Raw genomic sequence first — 19330 nt, forward strand, 5'->3', positions numbered from 1 at the left:
ACTTCCGGTTTTCTAGTGGTTTATTGGAGATAAAAGTCTCACGGACTTTCCTGCCCAGGCTGGCTTTGAACCATGATCCTCAGATCTCAGCCTCCTGAGTAGCTAGGATTACAGGCGTCAGCCACTGGCACCTGGCCACAGAAACCTTTAAAATGAGTATCTTAACTGGATATGTAGTGGCTATGATCATAGCTACTCAGGAGACTGAGATCTGAAGATTGGTTTGCAGCCAGCACAGGAAAATCTGTGTGACCAATGGAATTCTACGCCTCCATCAGAAAGAATGACATTGCCCCATTTTTAGGAAATGGAAAGACTTGGAAAAATTATATTAAGTGAAGTAAGCCAGCCCCAAAGAAACATAGGTCCCATGATTTCCCTTATTTGCAGTAACTAGTGTATGTCTGAGACAAGCAGAAAAGTCAGATAAGATGATGTTAAGCGAAATGAACCCCAGGATAAGGACACAATTGGTTTTTTCTTTCTTGCTATTGTTTCTAATGTATTTATAAGGTACCATATGATTTTTTCGTTGCTTTGAATGTCCCTCCCCCATGGTATAGCCCGTTTTTACTGTATTTGATGTTGGTATAATTTGGGGAGGGAAAGAGAAAAAATATTGCAACAATGAGATGTACAAGATGATGTGTTGAAAAATTTACAGTTTGGCAGGGGGTGGGAAGGTGGTGGGGAGTGTAATTGTGGAGGTGGGAGGGAAGGGATGGTAGGGGAAAAACAGAGGAGGAGGCAACAATGCTTGATAAGAAATTCACTCATTACCTTGCTCATATAATTGTAACAATGAAAAACATTTAATAAAAAGAAAAAAAAATCGGTGTGACATTTATCTCCAGTTAACTACCAAAAAAGCCAGAAATGGAGCTCTGGCTCAAGCGGTAGAGTGCTAGCCTTGAACAAAAAAGCTTAGGGAAAGCACCTGGGCCCTGAGTTTAAGCCCCAGGATGATACACCCTATCTCATATATATTTATGTGTTTATTTGATAAATCAGAAACTTATCATAACTAAGGAAGAAAAAGTAAGTTGTTCTGTCTAGAGAGGGGATTTTATATTGTGGGCAGAGCCGCTTGAGCAGAACAAGTGTTTGGCTTTCTTGCTTCCTTGGGCTCTGTTTTCTTCCTGGTTTCTAGAAGGATGGTAGGAAGCAGGGCAGAGCTGGCTCCTTTAGTTCCTCATTCCTTTTACATAGGTACAAGTTTCAGGGTGAATTAATTCTTTATATAATTCACAGTATGATATTGTGTCTGATTGTGTTTCACATTGTCATCTGTACTTCTGGTGGCTGTTATGAGGAGAATGTTGGACTTTGCTAAGTTGATGCTTTCTTGAAGTCATTTCTTCTCATCGTTTGGACACATTTAAAAGTCATGGTGAAGTATTCCCACTTGTCTGGAACCGGCGCTTGAGGTTTCAAGTCCTAGAAGGGTTATTAGCCCATGCTGACCAGGCCAGTGCTAAGTTGTAAGACTGGGTGTGGTGCCCTCACAGTTTAATAGGTGACAGTGTGACTGTTTTCCCTTGTTTCCTCAGCCAAGATGTTCCGAAGGGTGCTCACCATTGTGCAGGCCCACTGCAAGTTAGGTTTGACTGCAACTCTTGTCCGGGAAGATGACAAAATTGTCGACTTAAATTTTCTGATTGGGCCCAAACTCTATGAAGCCAACTGGATGGAGCTTCAAAACAATGGCTATATTGCCAAAGTCCAGTGTGCTGAGGTAGGTGAACCCAGCTGGGTGGGCATCTGAACAAAAATCTTCCATCGGTAAGGGAAAGCCATCAGGCTGATTCCCCATGGAATTTGTATCTACACAGGTCAGGACTTGGACTAAACTGCCTCTACCTTATTCAGTACCCTTAGTATGAAGGAGGCAGTATTTTACCCTCTTCTCATCTGAGTACTACAAGGTCTGCAGTCTATGTCACCTTCTTTCCAAGAGTAAGCTCCTGTGTTGGTCTGCCCATCTTTACCTAAGGGATCCCTGGAGGGTTCTGTGTAGACAACCACTGTGGCCTGTTCAAGACCCAAGAACACGATTATGACCTTGATCACATGCTATCTAAGAATACATTTTCCTAGTATTGTTCTGTGATTAATACCTGCCCTGATACAGTAAAAATCCATATAGAAAGGTAAATGTTCTTAAAGGGGACAACAAAATACTTTGTAGTACTTTAAAAATGATTATTACTGAGTGACTAGAATTGCCTCTACCCTAGAGGTCTAGAGGGAATGAATCTCTCAGATAAAGGTGAAGTGTAAGGAATTTGTGTAGATTTTCCCTTGTTGAGAAGATCCTTACCTCTTCTTTGTGTCTGTAATCATTATCCATTTTAAGAACTATGTTGCCAAAACTTTCAGGTTTCTCTGTTCCTGTCCATTTGAATCTTTTGTCCTACCCATCAAGGGATAATCAACTTCAGAACTTGTATTTGTCCTTTCCCTTCCTTGATTATTTTATTATTTTACCTTCCATATCCATTTCTAAATGTATTTACTTTTTGTTGTTGTTGGTTGTGGGGCTTGAACGCTGGGGCTGGGTGCTGTCTCTGAGTTCTTCAACTCAAAGCTAGTACCCCTTGAACCCCAACACTTCTTTCAGTTTTCTGATCGTTAATTGGAGATAAGAGTCTCACAGTCATTCATGCTCAGGCTGGCTTTGAACTGTGATCCTTAGATCTCAGCCTTCCGAGTAGCTAGGATTACAGGCGTGAGGCACCAACACCTGGCAAAATCTGTTTACTTTTTTAAAATTTAATGTAAAAGAATTTTTTAAAATAATGTAGGTGAATGCAGGCTTATATGTGTTCCTCTCTTTTTTCCTTTTGGTTTGTGAGAGAGGAAGAGAGAGAGAGAGAGATAGCAAGATACGTTATATTGTGATGGTACTTGTATCATTTTGAAACAGTGGCTTAAAAAAAATTCCACTTACGAGGAGGGTGGAGTTGGGGAAGTGGAGAAGGAAGGGATGGTAGGGGAAAACAAAGGAGGGGGTAACAATGCTGGATAGGAAATGTACTCATTACCTTACTCATGTAACTGTAACCCCTCTGTACAGTATCTTTACAATAAAAAATTAAAAAAAAAATTTCCACTTACAGCCAGGTGCTGGTGGCTCAAGTCTGTAATCCTAGCTCCTCAGGAGACAGATCTGAGGATCATGGTTCAAAGCCAGCCGGGGCAGGAAAGTCTGTGAGACTTATCTCCAATAAACCACCAGAAAACTGGAAGTGGTGCTGTGATTCAAGTGGTAGAATGCTGCCTTGAGCTGAAGAGCTCAGAGACAGCACCCAGGCCCAGAGTTCAAGCACAACGACCAACCCTCCTCTCCCCCCCCCCCAAAAAAAAAATGTTTTTTACTTGCATAATGTTTAAGATTGGTGGTTCTTATTGCATTCTAGGTTTGGTGTCCAATGTCCCCTGAGTTTTACCGGGAGTATGTGGCAATCAAAACGAAGAAACGAATCTTATTATACACCATGAACCCCAACAAGTTCAGAGCTTGCCAGTTTCTGATTAAGTTTCATGAAAGGAGGAACGACAAGATTATTGTCTTTGCTGACAATGTATTTGCCTTGAAGGAATATGCCATTCGGCTAAACAAGTAAGAATAACAAATGCATTGAGTGCAGAAGGTACTTGTATCTTCCCTGAAGCTTTCAGAAACTTCTTACAATTGAAAGATCTGTTTCTCTTTCTCTGGTCACAGGACAGAGATAAGACAGAGAAGGTAGAGTTGGAGGTTAGCACCTGTGAAAAGAGGAACATGGCTTTTCTTATCCCTGAGAGCAGGCCAGTGAGTCATGCTAAACTCTATGGGCACTGTCTTGAATCAGTTCCAAAGGCAGATGGGAGTTGGCACTGGTTGTTTCAAACTGAGTGGGAACTGAGGGTGGGTTGGAGGCCACACTGTGTCGTCCAGGGGCTAGGAAAGCAGGATGGCTAGGCCAGCAGCCCAGCTGTCCTGCCTGTGTTGAAAACCTGGCAAGGGGAGGGTTGCTTGTCAAGTAAGAAGAAAGGTCTGTGCTTCCTCCTACAGCAATGCAGGGCTTCAAGTGTCATTAGTGTTAGAGTTCAGAACCTTCTGTAATCCTTTTTCACAAAGGTAGATGGGAGAGAGTGAATACAGACCAGCTTCTCTTTTTAGTAAGCCAGGTGCTACAAGTATTTAGGTGTATGCTTTCTTTTTGTTTTTTGTTTTTTTTTTAACAAGTAAAAATGAGAAGTTCTTCCACCATGAACCTTGCCCCCTATCCAGCCTTCACATCAGGTGTCCTCCGAGGGACCTTTTCCATTTTGATGAAAGTTCCAGCCCACTCATCTCAGTTCTCCCTCTCTGACCCTCTACCTGCCTGGCCAGGCTGTCAGCTTTTAAGGCTTCAGCCAACCTCTTTCTGGCTTGGTTTACCTTCTGCATCTGTCTCCAGACATCTGCAACAGTCACTTGTTGCTTGAAGAGAGGCAGCCGCTGAGGGCCTCCATCTAGGATCACCGCTCTGTGATAGGGAGGCTGGCTTGAGGAGGCCTCTGGGTGAACAGGCTGATTGTCAGCTCCAGCGTGGCCCCATGATTTATCATCCTGGCTTCCCCAAGACATGATTAATGAGGGATTCACAAAATCAAATGAAGGTGAACGCTGCCCTTTGCTGTCGTAGATCTGCAGGCCGTGAAGTCTCCTGAGGCCGCTCAGTTGTTGTGGCTTCGCTAGCTTCCCCAGCACCTCCTTGTTGGTTTTTTTTTTCAAGGCAATAAAAAAATTTAATTTCTGATACATATTAAAACATTTTAGTCAGTTCTTCCTGACAGCATAACAGGACAAATACACAAGACCTCAAACATGCTCTAAAATGACATTCAGCAAAGTATTTAAAATTTAATAAATAGCAATAATCACACACAGATACATTTTTCATACTCAATCATTAAGCTACTAAAACAGACAGCTCAAGAATAAATAAATAGGAATTAACAATTAAAAAAACCCTGGGTTTTTGCAACTCACTATACTTAAAAATGGGGGGGCAATTTGAATTTTTAAATTTGCTTTTCTTCCAGAGTATAGTATGACCCCCATGAATAAAATATACTGAAAAAAAAATCACTCTTACAATAATGAAAACTTTAAATACAACAAATAAATATGAAACCAGCAAAGCAATTTCAAATTGTAATAAAAATGAGCCCCCATCCCTCCAGAAAGCTATGGAAGTATATAGTCACTGTGGTAGCAAAGAATACTATTTAAAGTGATAGTGCTTATGCACTAAACTCTGGGCCTGGGCACTGTCCCTCCGCTCTTCAGCTCAAGGCTAGCGCTCTACCACTTGAGCCACAGTGCCACTTCCGGCTTTTCTCTTTTTGCTTATGTGGTGCTGAGGAATTGAACTCAGGGCCTCATGCATACAAGGCAAGTGCTCTACCACTGAGCCACCTTCCCAGCCCCATTTTTTGTTGTTGTTGTTGTTTTGTTTTGTTTTTGTCCATCAGGGGGCTTGAACTCTGGGTTTGGGCGCTGTCCCTGCGCTCTTCAGCTCAAGGTGAGCGCTCTGCCGCTTAAGCCACAGCGCCACTTCTGGTTTTCTAGTGGTTTATTGAAGGTTAGAGTCTCACAGACTTTCCTGTCTTTAAGTGTATGGTTTTTTTAGTTCTCACTCATCCATATGAGCTATCCCATTTTATAGATGGGAAAACAGGCATAGAAAGATTAAGTTTCGGTAGTATCTAAAATTGTACCTTTATTAAACTTAGGTTTTCCTTTTCATCAAAGTTACCATGTAGACTGTATGAGAAATGGCAGTTCCTCATACCTGTTTGCCTTCTTTCCATGAAGGCAGCCGTTGTCTTTGCTGTTAATCTCTTTATTTTTGATAGCTTATACAGTAATTTTTGGATTAGTCCAAGAATTGCCTGTTAACTTCTACTGTGCGAAGTTGAAGATTTCACTTTATTTCCTTTATTCCTTTCCTGCCATTCTCCAATATGGGAATAGCACAAGTTTGAGGTTAAATTAGTAATCACTGTTACATTATTTTGGCCCTATATAAGTATTGTCCAAATAAAGCCATATACTGTAAATATTTGTTTTTTGGAATTGTCTAGTTATTGCCTCTCTAGACCCTTCATCTCTCAGTAGACTCAGGTAATTTCTCAGTTCAGTTACTTGCTTTTCTTAGTGGGATCCAGCACTTTATCCTACTTGGCTCTGCTCTAGCCAGCTTGCTGTAGCATCTTTGGAGATCACCTTATAAACTCCTTTGACCTTCTCCCAGTCCAGATCACCTCTTGGCCAATTACTGTATTGGAGCACATGTCTAGTAGATTCCTGAGAGAAGGTATGAAGAAGGGAAAGTTGCTAGAATTTTGAGTGCTTGCAAAGTCTTGGCTTTGATTTATAGTTTGGTTATGACTGGGTATTAACACTGGAGTTTCCATCGAAGCTTTCTGGAAGTCTGGTACACTCTGATTCCTTTGTATCTGTAGTGATGTATATCTCTCTCAGGAAGCTGTTAGGTAGCATCTGCCCCCTGTAAAATTTCTGAATGATATATCTCAATCTTTTTTCTTTATGTTCTGAAATTTTTTATTTGTTAATCACCTCTGTTCTCTGTTCTTTCTGTCCTTTGTGTTGGTCAAATGTTAGAGGCTTTTTTTTTTTTTTGTCAGTTGTGGGGCTTGAACTCTGGACCCAGGCACTCGCTGTTCCTCAGCTCTTCAGCTCATGGCGAGCGCTCTACCACTTAAGCTACAGCATCACTTCCAGTTTTCTAGTGGTTTATTGGAGATAAGAGTCTCACACACTTTTCTACCCAGGCTAGCTTTGAACTGCGATTCTCAGATCTCAGTCTCCTGAGTAGCTAGGATTATATGCGTGAGCCACCAGTGCCCAGCGATTTTTTTTTTTTTTTAACAGCTCCTCCAATCATCTTTTTTCCTTCTATTTTCATCCTTTTATCTTCCAACCCTTCTGTTGAAACTTTTATAAACTATTAAAAGTTCTTAATAGTAATTTTGAGACTCTGGAAGCTTTGGAAGTTTTGTTCTATACCCTTTACTATTTTTTCTCGGTGTGTTTGCTTTGATTCTTTGACTATTTTTAGGGACTTCCTAAATTTTAGTAATCAGACTGCAATTTCTTTGAGAGCCAGTCACTAAAATCTGACACACCTTTCTCTAGCTCAGTCAACATGCTGACTTGTGGTTCTCTCTGTAGAGTGATCAGGTGAATGAACTGGATATTTTGTCACAAGCTTGATTAGTTCCAATGTCTCTAAGTCTTTTCTCTTGTGTTTTCTCTAGAGATAAATTTTTTAATTACCTGAGTATCAGTATATAGTTGAGGAGAAGAGGTTGTGGGGTATTGGGGTTGACTTTGAGGATGTGCTTCCTCTCCCTGCTTCATTTTCTGCCTTGCCTCCACACTCAGCTCTGCAGGCTTTGATTAGATCTAGGGCTCTGGTTCCTGTCAGGTGAGAGAAGTTATGCTGGATGTGGGATTGAGAGTATATGCTTCTCACACACTTACTGCCTGACCTGCTGGCATCTTACCTACCATGCTGCCTTCCATTGCCACTGGGGATTGGTTTTGCAGATAAAATGGGTTTGTACTGTATTGGCTTGCCCTCAACCAGCTTAGGTGCTTTCTTTTCTAGAGTGTTAGTGAGGTTATACCTGCATCTGTCTGCTTTTTATTTCTACAATGTTATCACTTCTCTCATCTGCTGTTATTTCCTCTGCTCTTTATTTCCTCTCTGTTCTCTTTGTTGGGTGTGTGTCCTTTTAGTCCTTTACTGTAGCATCTATGTTGATTTAAGCAAGACAGTGACAGTGCATGTATTCGCTGTATCATTTTTAAAAAACATCTTTCCTTTCTACTCCTTCCTCCTGCAGTGCCGTCCAGTTTCTTCCTGAGCCCACAGAGTGGCTTCCTTGCACCTGAAGGAACACCTGAGGCTTGCTGCAGTCTTTAGGCATCTGTTTGGGCAGAGATGTTAATTTGCCTGATATTATCAATGCTGAGCTAAAGTGGCAGAGGAAAAGATAACCAATTTGATAACCAATTGTGATGGTCTTGTGTAGTGGAATTTACTTATAGCTTTGTTTATAATCTTTTGTATCTCTGGCCTTTAACTATAGAAAGTATTTTTGTATGTCTTGTTTTTCTTGGTTTTGAAATAATGCTGTGGATCCTGGGCCTTGCTCCATTCCTGGTCTCCAAGCTTTTGAAGTTTTTAGTTCCTTCATTCCCATTTCCCGAAGAAGGGAATGGTTATCACCAAAGTATGTTACAGTAGAGACTTTTAAGGTTATGTAGCAATGTGGGGTAGTAGGCAGAGCCTCATCTTAGGAGTGACACTGGACTTGGTCCGAGTCCTCTTTGGAACTGCAGTACTTCAGCGAAGTTGTTTGCTCCTCTGTGGTGTGGCTACCCTTGGTCACCACAGAAGGTTCTTGTACCTGGTGTCTCATATAGTTCCCTTCTGTTACATTTGCCATGAAAGAAACTTTCAGAAATGTACAATTTTTCCATTTGTGTATTTTCTCGTGGTGGGTGAATAGGAAAACAACCCCTAAAAACCTAAGTATGAGAGACAGGCTGTCATCATAAATGTGACTTCCCACTTTTTCCCCCAGCATGATGTGTAGAAAATGATGGGATTGTGTGGTGCTCTGGACCACGGTTAGTGCCAGGGAGGTAGCTGTGGCTAGGTTGCTCATAGGCTCTTAGCCTGTGTATATAGCTCTTCCAGGCCCTGCCCAACCTCCCTGGAGGCAAGGGATTTATTTGTAGGCACATGTGTGGACCTCTTATAGCACTGGGTAGCACTGCATGCAAAAGCAGTGGGTCTGAGCCCCTGTGAATCCTGCCCTGAAGGCATGGGCCTGGGCTGTGTGACAGGCACAGTGGATTCTACCCTCTAGGGCTCCTGACCAGGTTTCCTGTATATAAATTGGGAACGTGAAACCTACCTATTTACATTTCTAAGAAACCCTAGCAGGTATGGATTTTTTTTGGGGGGGGGGGGGTAATGTACCTAAGGTGAGTGCTTGGCATACTTAGGCCCTGGATACCTGGTGTGTCCTTTGTTCTTGTAATCACCATAATCACTATTGCTAGGGTCATTGGGAAGCTTTAAAAACTGCCCAGCAATGAATGTTTCAAGGGGAGAGAATGACCCTCCATGTGCTGTTGCACAGTAACCAGTGTGGTAGATTATAAGATAGGCTGAGAGAGGGCTTCCTCTGAAAGGGAGCTTGTTTGGGCTCCCTTTTTTCTTCTGACATGCTTTCGGAGTAATGGAGGTGTGATCCTGTATGTAGTCTAATACAGCTTTGTCCTTTTCTAGACCTTATATCTATGGTCCTACATCCCAAGGAGAAAGGATGCAAATTCTCCAAAATTTCAAGCACAACCCCAAAATCAACACTATCTTCATATCCAAGGTTTGTATGGCATGCCAATGGGGATGAGGTTCCTAGCATCCTTGGAGATAAATTCTAATTCCTGGATAATGATAACTCATTTTTCATGGACTTCCCATGCACTTTTCCATTCCCACATATCCTACATCTGGAAACAGGGTCAGGGATACTAGCTGTGAGTAATGAAAGAAGCAGCCTTAATCTTTTCCTTCCTCTTTTTTAGAATGTAGAAATTATATTGCTTTTTTTTGTGTGTGTGTCCATCCTAGAGCTTGAACTCAAGGGCTAGATACTGTCCCTGAGTTTTATTTTTGCTTACAACTAGTGCTCACCACTAAATCCACAGCTCTACTTTCAACATTTTAGTGTTTAATTAGATGGAGTTAGGGACTTAGTGCCCAGGCTGGCTTTGAACCACCATCTTTAGATCTCCTCCTCCCTAGCTAGGATTACAGTCTTGAACCACTGGTACCCAGGTAATTCTTTATATTTTTGTGCAGATGGTCTGTTATACTCTGTGCTTTCAGATATGCAGTAATTTGCTCAATAGTTTATTCTCAAGTATGCCTTCAGGAGTACAAATGTGTTTTCTTATAAAGTTCCTTGCCTTAAGTATATAATATAAAGAAACACACTTATATATTTGTAACTTACAGATAATTACAGAAATGATCATGTAAAATATAGTACGTCATTGAACATTTTGTGGAGTTTACATTTTGCATACTCGGGGTGAGAATTAAGTTTTTTATAATATTTTGCAGCCTCCATCTTGGCCACTGGTGTGCCATTATGGAGGGTGGCCAGTACCAAGGCAGACTTCACAGGCCCAGCTCAGGGAAGGTCTTATTCTGCCACCAAAAGCTGTGGCCCAGTGTTTTAGAAGACCACTCAGATGCAGACCTAAAGCCCAGAAGAAATGAGATTTCCCTATATGGTGGTCATATCTGTGTTAGGGTACCTTAGTAGTCCTAACTCACAAGCTGAAAGCTGGCCTGCAGTGAGGATCCAGTTCAGGGCAGTGGCCCACACAGGATATATCCCTGTGGAGCTGGTCTCTGGTTATTAAATACGTGTTCCAGTGGTTTCGTGCAGACCTATTTCTGTAGCCAAAAGAGCAACCATTACTCAAAGCGAGTTGTGTCACCCTCATCCACTCTGAACTTTGCTGAATCATGGTGGTGGGTCAGTGGTGCAGTGATTCTTTCAGATGGCTCTTAGAACTCACCTAGGTTTCCAAGGGGCCCTTCTGGGGTCCACCCGCTGCTTCACCTGTGTCTGCAACATCAGGACCTGGTTATAGAGAGCTAAATTATCTTCAGAACTATTTAAAGTCTAGGCCAGGTCTGGGGAGGCAGCTCAGTGGTAGTATTTAGCATGCTCAAGGTCCTTGGTTCCATCCCCAGCACTATTCTGAGCCTGGTGGTTTCTTTTTTAAATTCATATATTAAAACCACACAAAACCTTTCCAGACTCATAGCTGCTTCATTTCTGTAGGTAGGTGACACATCCTTTGATCTGCCAGAAGCAAATGTTCTCATTCAGATATCATCCCACGGTGGCTCCAGGCGGCAAGAGGCCCAGAGGCTCGGACGGGTGCTCCGTGCCAAAAAAGGTAAAAGTACTATCCTTCGCCTAGTACTTCAGGTGGGTGGGTACTACTTCAGCTAGATCGAGGGTAGGGGTGAGCCATGGGTGTGTGCAGTGAGGGTAAACTTTGTCCTTGGCTGAGGATCCCATAACAAGGACCAGAACTCCTTGGTCCTCATTACTTTCCATACCAGGAGTACATAAGTATGTATTTCTCATGCAGTGGCCTGGAACTGAAAGGGCTATGCTCTATGCTGAGTAGTTTTGTTAATAGATACTAAGGTGGCCTGGAGCAGCAGTGCCTACTGATGTCAGCACAGAAGGACCATAAGTGGAAGCAGAGCAGTTGGAAGCAGAGCGGTTGGAAGTCAGGAGGAAAGGAGGGATTGACAGGAACTGCTTGGGTAGCTAACCAAATAATTACACCACTTCCAGTCACTGAAGAACACTTCTCTAGGTGAGGTTCACTCAGGATCTGAGGAACTAGGTCAGTTCTGCACAATCTTTGACTAAAGGGAGTGAGGGAAATCTTGGCCCTTTTAAGTGTTGCAACAGGGCCTACACCCCAATGAGGAAAATGTAGGGGACTGGCATTGCTGCTCAGAGATAACCACATTTCTCCTAAGACAAAGATAGAAGCCTTATTTCCAGAAATAATGAAAGGATTAGCAGTCTGTTGGAATCATATTTTGTATTCAGGTAGTTTATTAAAAACATGGAGACAGGACAGATAGTCAAAACAGCATTGTTTTCCTTAGTGGCAGACTGACTGTGTAGTTTGTGGCAAGTAATTTGTCCTGTGAGTTTTGTTTTTGCCACCTCAAGTGTGGGAGACATACCTATATCTCAAAAGACTTGCGAGATGAGCTGATGTAACAATACAGGAAGCTGCTAGCTAGATAATACAATTGGTTCCTTCTTACTCTGCCATGCAAAAAAGAAGCAAACCTAATTTGAAAACCCCTTTAGATTTGATTAGAATTGTATTTTGTGATCTAGCCCCATTCTGTATCTCTCAGTTCTCATAAGGCAATTGAATTAACAGGCAGTACATTTTAAATATGAGGATAAAATGGTCAAGGATCTGATTTTTCACCCTCAGTATTTTCTGTCCCAGTTTCTGTTTTTCCTTTCCAGAAATTTCTTCTTAAAATAGGTAGTTCTAAGGGCTTGACATAGTAGCTCATGGTTGTAATCCTAGCTACTTAAAGGCCAAAGTCAGGAGGATTTTGGTTCCAATTCATCTGAGAAAGAAAGTTACTGAGATCCATGTCAACCAACAAGTCAGATGTGGCAGCATATGTCTGTAATCGCAGCTATGTGGAAAGCATAGGAGGTAGGAGGATTGATTGTAGTCTGAGCTGTTCCTAGGCAAAACACAAGACCTTATTAGAAAAATAAAGCAAAACAGGAGCTTCACAGGACCTTATTGGAAAAATAACTAAAGCCAATAAAGAGGTTGGAATGTGGTTCAATAGTAGATTGCCTGCCTTGGAAACCCAGAGGCCTAGTTTCAAGCCCCTATACTTCCAAAAAAAATCTGGCCGGGCATTGATGGCTCATGCCTGTAATCCTAACTACTCAGGAGGCTGAGATCTGAGGATCTTGGTTCAAAGCCAGCCTGGGCAGGAAACTCCATGACACTCTTATCTCCAATAAACCACCAGAAAACTGGAAGTGGCGCTGTGGCTCAAGTGGTGGAGTGCTAGCCTTGAGCTGAAGAGCTTGAGGGACAACGCCCAGGCCCAGAGTTCAAGCCCCAAGACCAGCACCCCCCCCCCCCCCCTTCCACTGCCAAAAAAAATCTAGTTACCTGGGCTTTAGTACATTCACAGTAGAAGTCATGCAACCATCATCACAGTGTATGTATAAAATATCCCAAGGGAAACTTGACTCATTAGTGGTCACTTATTCCCCCTCGCTCCCACTCCGTAGTTCTAAGCAACCATAAATCTCTTTTTGTTTCTGTGTGCCTATTGTGGCCATTTCATATAAAGAAACTCATACATCTGAGGGTCTTCTGTGACACTGCATTCACTCAGCATCATGTTATCTAGAAGGTCATATTTTTGGGTCGGTACTTGAGCCTATTTCTGCTCCAGTACTAACATATTACACCATTCATCTATTGATAGACATTTGGATTGTTGCTGCTTTTAGGTTTTTAGAATAATGTCACCATGAAACTCTGTACAGATAATTCTATGGATATAGTTTCTGTTCTCATGGATGGGTGTGTAGGAAAGTGGAATTACTGACTCAGGTGTTGAGGACTTGCCAGACATCATCCTGCAGCAGTTATACCATTTTACATTCTCACCAGCATATGTGAGAGTTCCATTTCCTGCACATCCTTGGTGACAGTTGTGACTATCTGTCTATTGGTTCTGCCATCCTAGTAGAGCGATACTTCATTGGGGCTTTGATTTACAGTTCCCTGATTAGTGTTCACAATAGTTTGTATGTTCACTGGCCATTTTATAATTGGATTATAAAGTAACTATTATTGTTGAGTTTTAATAGTTTCTGGTATATTTTAAGTTCAAGTCCCTTATTGGTTAGATAATTTGCAAATATTTCTCCTTCCATGGATTGTCTTTTTTTGGGGGAGGAGGGGGGGTTCAGTCGTGGAGCCTGAACTCTGGGCCTGGGCGCTGTCCCTCAGCTCTTCAGCTCAAGGCTAGCGCTCTACCACTTGAGCCACAGCGCCACTTCCGGCTTTTTTCTTTTTGCTTATGTAGTGCTGAGGAATCGAACCCAGGGCCTCAGGCATGCAAGGCAAGCGCTCTACCACTGAGCCACCTTCCCAGCTCCCATGGATTGTCTTTTACTTTTTCTTTCCTCTTTTGGTGCTGGCAGTCAAATCCAGGCCCTTTGTGCATGCTGGGCAAGTGTTCTAACACTCCATCTATACCTTAAGTTCTTTCTTTTCACTTTTTTGGGGGGGTCCGGTCGTGGGCCTGAACTCTGAGCCTGGGCGCTGCCTCTCAGCTCTTCAGCTCAAGGCTAGCGCTCTACCACTTGAGCCACAGTGCCACTTCTGGCTTTTTTTTTTTTTTTTTTTGCTTATGGGTGCTGAGGAATCGAACCCAGGGCCTCAAGCATGCAAGGCAAGCGCTTTACCACTGAGCCACCTTCCCAGCCCTTCTTTTTACTTTTTTGGGGGGAGTGGGGGTATTGGTACTTGGGCTTGAACTCAGGGCCTTATGCTTTTGCTTGGCTTTTTTGCTCAAGGCTGGTGCTCTATCACTTGAGCCATACACTCACTCCTGAATTTTTGCTGGGTAATTTGAAATAGAGTCTCTTTGATTTATCTTGCTGGGCAGGCTTTGAACCTTGAGCCTCATATCTCAGCCTCCTACATAGGTAGGATTACAGGCATGAGCCATTGTTGCTTTTAATGGTCTTAAAAGCAAGGAAAGCTTTCATTTTTGTGAAGTCTGTGGTTATTTCCTGACTGCTGAGAGTTCCCATGGCGACGCTTAGCTCCTGGTGTTCTAACAGCTGGTGTGATCTTTTCCTGCCTTCTCTCCCCTTCTCCCTGCAGGCATGGTTGCAGAGGAGTACAATGCCTTCTTCTACTCACTGGTTTCCCAGGACACTCAGGAAATGGCATATTCTACCAAACGGCAGAGATTCTTGGTAGATCAGGGTTATAGCTTTAAGGTATGTATCTGGTCTTCATTCAGATCACAACTAAGGCCTCTTTGGGTCTCTGGCCTCCAGAAGAAATCAGGCACCAGCCTGAGACAAACTTCAAGTAGACACATAGAATTAGGGGATTAGAGGCCTTGCCTAAAACTCATTTGTCTGAGTATCCTGCAGGGGACAGGTGCTAGCCATTGGTCAGGACTGTGCTAGCCTGGCAGGTGTGACGTACCAAGGTACTAAGGTCCTGTGACCATTAGTGTGTGTCATAATTTGAAAGTAGATGGGGAGCTGTGGAAGCAGAGACAAAAATCTTCCCTATGGTCTACTAACAGGACATCACTGGTATGTGTGTGTGTGTGTGTGTGTGTGTGTGTGTGCATGTGCATGCATGCATGCACATGTGTGTGCACGCATACATGCACATTTGCAGTGCTGGGGATGGAACCCAGGGCCTTGCAAACACTAGAAACACTAGTTAAGCACTTTGCTAGTGAGCTGCCCTCCAGCCCCAGCTTTCCTGATTGTTGGTTTAACAACAGCAACAGACTGCCTCTTCAAATGAATTTTCTTTTGTGCTTCTTTGTGCATTGACGACAGTTTCCATTATTAATCTGATACAGAGGATGTGGGGTTGTCTGGCCTCTGTTCTTTTATCAGTCAGTGACACTTTTTCAGACCTTGTAGATACCTGGGTTTTGAGGTGTTGTTTTGGAGGTCTTGCATCATAACCTTTCCCATCCATCCAAATCTATGCGGCCCATATCTATACTGCACTCACACTTCTGAGTCTCAGCAGAGGCACAGGGCAAGAGGATTTTTGAAAGGCTAGCTTGACAGAAAGGCCCATGTATGCATAGCATCTGTGTCAGCCCAGCTATGTTTGCCCAGAGTAGCCCTTGCTAAGTTTCCAGGGTCTTGACTCTGGAGTTGTTGGGCCAAGGCAAAGGTATCCCATTCTCTATTTTCTAGAAGCCTGGATCCCTACAAGTCTCATTCAGTTCTTACTTATAGCAACTTTCCTTTATCAATCTTATAAGGAGAATTGGTGTGGGAAAGTTTCTTTACCTAATCATCCCATGTTGTCACCTTGCATTATAAAAGAAAATCTGGCCAATAAACTTCTTGAAAATTATTATAAAGGTGAGGTACAGAAGGGTTACAGTACATAGGTCAGGTAATGAGTATATTTCTTTTTGAACAGTGTCACCTCTTCCTCTCATTTTCTCCCAATTCTTTTCCCTCCCAAACTCCCTCCCTCCCCAAGTTTTATAGTGTCTAATGAGTATCCCTGGTGAATTAAAACTCTTGACATCCTTAGGAAAATGCTAACTCCTTACAGAAGCCCAGAGGGCTGAGCAGTCAAGTGGAGGAACCTTGGTCAAAGGGCTCAGCCTGCATGCATCTTTCCATCCCCCTCCCTTTTTTATGGTGTATGATGAGAAAATGAAATGTCTTACAATCACTGAGATTTCTGATGCTCTTCTACCTGTGATCATTAAATGCTATCTGTTGGGAGTACATTCCTTTGCAATTCTTTGATGCAGAGAACATTAGGCAATGATTGTGAATCATTAGGCAAGTTTCCCATTGAAGGTGGCTCTGACACTGATCTGTGGAATTCCAGATAGGAGTTCTCTATTGTTGGCCAGCTGGTCTAGCATGACCACAGTAAGTGGACCCAGGAAAGGGTAGAGTAAGTTCATGGGAGAGTGAACAAAAGGGGACACACCTTTTGTTGGGTTTGCAGGTGATCACCAAGCTTGCTGGCATGGAGGACGAAGAGTTGGCATTTTCCACAAAAGAGGAGCAGCAGCAGCTCCTACAGAAAGTCCTGGCAGCCAGTGATCTGGATGCTGAAGAGGAGGTGGTAGCAGGAGAATTTGGCTCCAAGTCCAGTCAGGTGCGTGTGTGTGGGTAAGGCTGGAGGTAGCACTGCTCCTGAAGGATCCTGAAGGCCCTTTTAAACAGACAGACACACAGGTACTCATGCACATGCATACACACATATACTTTCTCTGAAGAGCTATGTGAGTTTTGGAAAACAAAATTATTCGGAGAAGAGAGTAATGAAATAGCCCGTGTTAACCTTTTGGCATGTTTCTTCTTGTATACATCTAGTTAGACACAACTGGGCTTCCAGTGACTGCAGCTGGTCTCCTATTTAATCATTTGATAGTCTGCCATTAGTATTTCTTAGTATCTTGATGTTGGAACCAGCATGGCATAAAGGTAATCCCAGCCTCTCTCTAGCAGGCCGCTGGTGCAGAAGATGTTATGTGACAGCACAGTAGCTGCCATTGTTGACTTTGGGCAGGTCAGCTTGCCTCTGGTTCCCTCCTTAGTGATACAGCAAATCTTCCATCCTGTAGGATGGGTCTAAGTAACTTCAATTCTTATTTTGAAAAATTTATAGTCCTCTGGAAATAGTATTTTAGTCATACTTACTGAGTACCTGTTAAATTACAGGTAAATGTATATGGTATAATTAATTTTGAGAGCCTCATGATGGGAATTCTTACCACCTTCAAGGAGAAAAGTGCTGTTCAGTCAGGTACTTTTGAAATTCAGTTGGAATTAAAGGTAAGCAGTGGCTGGAAGAAGGCAAGGCAAGGAAGGAGCAGCTATCACTTGGGCAGGTACTCCCCTCCCTCTAGCCGAGACCTGCTGGAGATAGACAGTCTGCTTTGAAGCCCAGGGAATTGCCTAACTCCCTCTGGCTCCTAAGGAGGCTGACATCTGAGGAGCATGGTTTGAAGCCAGCCCAAGCAGGAAAGTCCATGAGACTCTTATCTCTAAGTACCCAAAAATCTGGAAGTGGAGCTGTGGCTCAAGTGGTAGAATCCTGGCCTTGAGCAAAAAAGCTCAGGGACAGTGCCTAGACCCTGAGTTCAAGACCAACCCAAAAAGCACCACCAGAAAGCAACTTCACTGGGACTGGGGATGTAGCTCAGTGGTAAAGGGTTTTTCTACTTTTAATAAGACCCCATGGTCATTCTATCTTCAGCACTTCATTCAGACATTGTCATTAAAAGAGGCAATGTAGCATTCTCTTAAGAACTGAGTCTTGAGGCTGTGTTTAAATGCCATTTCCTGAAAAGCTGTGATCTTGGTCAAGTTACTTAACCTCTTTGAGCCTCAATTTTCTCTTCTGTAAAGTGAGGGTTATAGTTGTGAGGGTTAGACTAGGTGATATATGTAAGATGCTTAAAACAGTGATGACATCTAGTAAGTGGTCAGTGACCCTTTGTAAAGTAATAAAATACGTTGGGTAAAATCATAAGTGTTTAAAGGGTCTTTTTTCTTTTTGAAGATTAACTGTGGTCTGGGTTCTCCCCCCCTCCTGGCAGGTGTCTCGGCGCTTTGGCACCATGAGCTCCATGTCTGGGGCAGATGACACTGTGTACATGGAGTATCACTCCTCAAGGAGCAAGGCTTCAACTAAACACGTGCACCCGCTCTTCAAGCGCTTTAGGAAGTGACTCCCTTCAGATTGCTCCATTGAAGAGTAGCTGCTTGGCACCAGCTATGTGAAAGGATTTCTCAGTGTAACAGATTCTGTCTGGAGCGCCATACTTTCCTGTAGCCTTGGCCAAACCAAATCTGACTGTAACTGTGTTGCAGAAAATCAGCATTGGAGTTTGGATCTTCCTTCATAGGCTTCTCAGGCTTTAAGGTAGAAGAAGGCTAAAGTATTTTTTTAGTCTTTTAAGAGTTGTGGGAGAATGAATCCTGTATATAAAGATTTGTACTATTTAAGGCATATTTATCTTGATGTTCTAAATAAAAATGGAACACCTGGGCATCCTTTGTTACAGAAGTTGTTTTTTTTTTTAAAGTCTTGTTACAGATATTAGTTATGACTATGTAACCAGGCTCTATAAAGTTTCTACTTATAGCAGAGCCAAAGCAGTAAAATGGAGCTTTTGTGGAGACCCATGGCAAGATGGAAGAACAGTGGATGGGGAGCGGCCTGGAAGCTTGGAGACTGGAGGTCCAGATGGAGGGGAGAGCTTGACAATTAGCAGGGGTTATTTCTTGTGGGTTCAGGTTGGGCTTTGGTTTCTGCAGATTCCCTTCCCCTTCATAGGCTGGTCAGTGGTAGATAGATGTCCACTGTGTGCAGGCCCTCCAGCATGCTTACATCACCTCTTTGGGAAATGGACTGTGCACATAGCTCCTGCTGGTTCATCTCTGAGAGACCATCTCATCTCTTCCCCCCAAATGCAATTTCGATACTGCTGGTAGTTGGCTTCCTATTATAATAAGAATCCTGAGATCTTTTTTTTTTTTTTTTTTTTTGCTTATGTGGTGCTGAGGAATCGAACCCAGGGCCTCAGGCATGCAAGGCAAGCGCTCTACCACTGAGCCACCTTCCCAGCCCTCCTTAGATCTTTAATAATTAATTCCTTTATTATTTTCCTTTTTTTCCCATGCCACTTGAGCCACACCTCCAGGTCATCTTTTTGCTGGTTATTTTGGAGATTTGGTTTCAGACTTTTCTCTTTGGGCTGGCTTTGAACTGAGATTCTCTGAATTTTAGCCTCCTGAGAAGCTAGGATTATAGCGTGAGTCACTTGTGCCCAGCTTAATACATATTTCATTAGACACTAGTTCTGTGAATTACACTTTAATAAAGTGGTTCCATGGGCAC

The 19330-nt window shown here is 42.8% G+C and overlaps 1 protein-coding gene across 1 annotated transcript in view; it reads left to right on the plus strand.

Annotated features, from left to right (window-relative positions):
* The window catches only part of Ercc3 (ERCC excision repair 3, TFIIH core complex helicase subunit), a 29500-nt gene extending 11019 nt beyond the window's left edge, over positions 1 to 18481 (plus strand). The window contains exons 9-15 of the mRNA XM_042685200.1: positions 1551 to 1735; positions 3420 to 3622; positions 9363 to 9459; positions 10936 to 11053; positions 14576 to 14694; positions 16427 to 16579; positions 18027 to 18481. Coding sequence (XP_042541134.1) covers positions 1551 to 1735; positions 3420 to 3622; positions 9363 to 9459; positions 10936 to 11053; positions 14576 to 14694; positions 16427 to 16579; positions 18027 to 18158 — 1007 coding nt within the window. The 3' untranslated portion in view covers positions 18159 to 18481. The remainder of the gene's footprint in view (positions 1 to 1550; positions 1736 to 3419; positions 3623 to 9362; positions 9460 to 10935; positions 11054 to 14575; positions 14695 to 16426; positions 16580 to 18026) is intronic.
* Positions 18482 to 19330: the final 849 nt, after the last annotated feature.

The sequence above is a fragment of the Dipodomys spectabilis genome, unplaced genomic scaffold (assembly GCF_019054845.1).
Source record: "Dipodomys spectabilis isolate Male_0828 unplaced genomic scaffold, ASM1905484v1 ptg000094l, whole genome shotgun sequence".
Lineage (NCBI taxonomy): Eukaryota > Metazoa > Chordata > Mammalia > Rodentia > Heteromyidae > Dipodomys > Dipodomys spectabilis.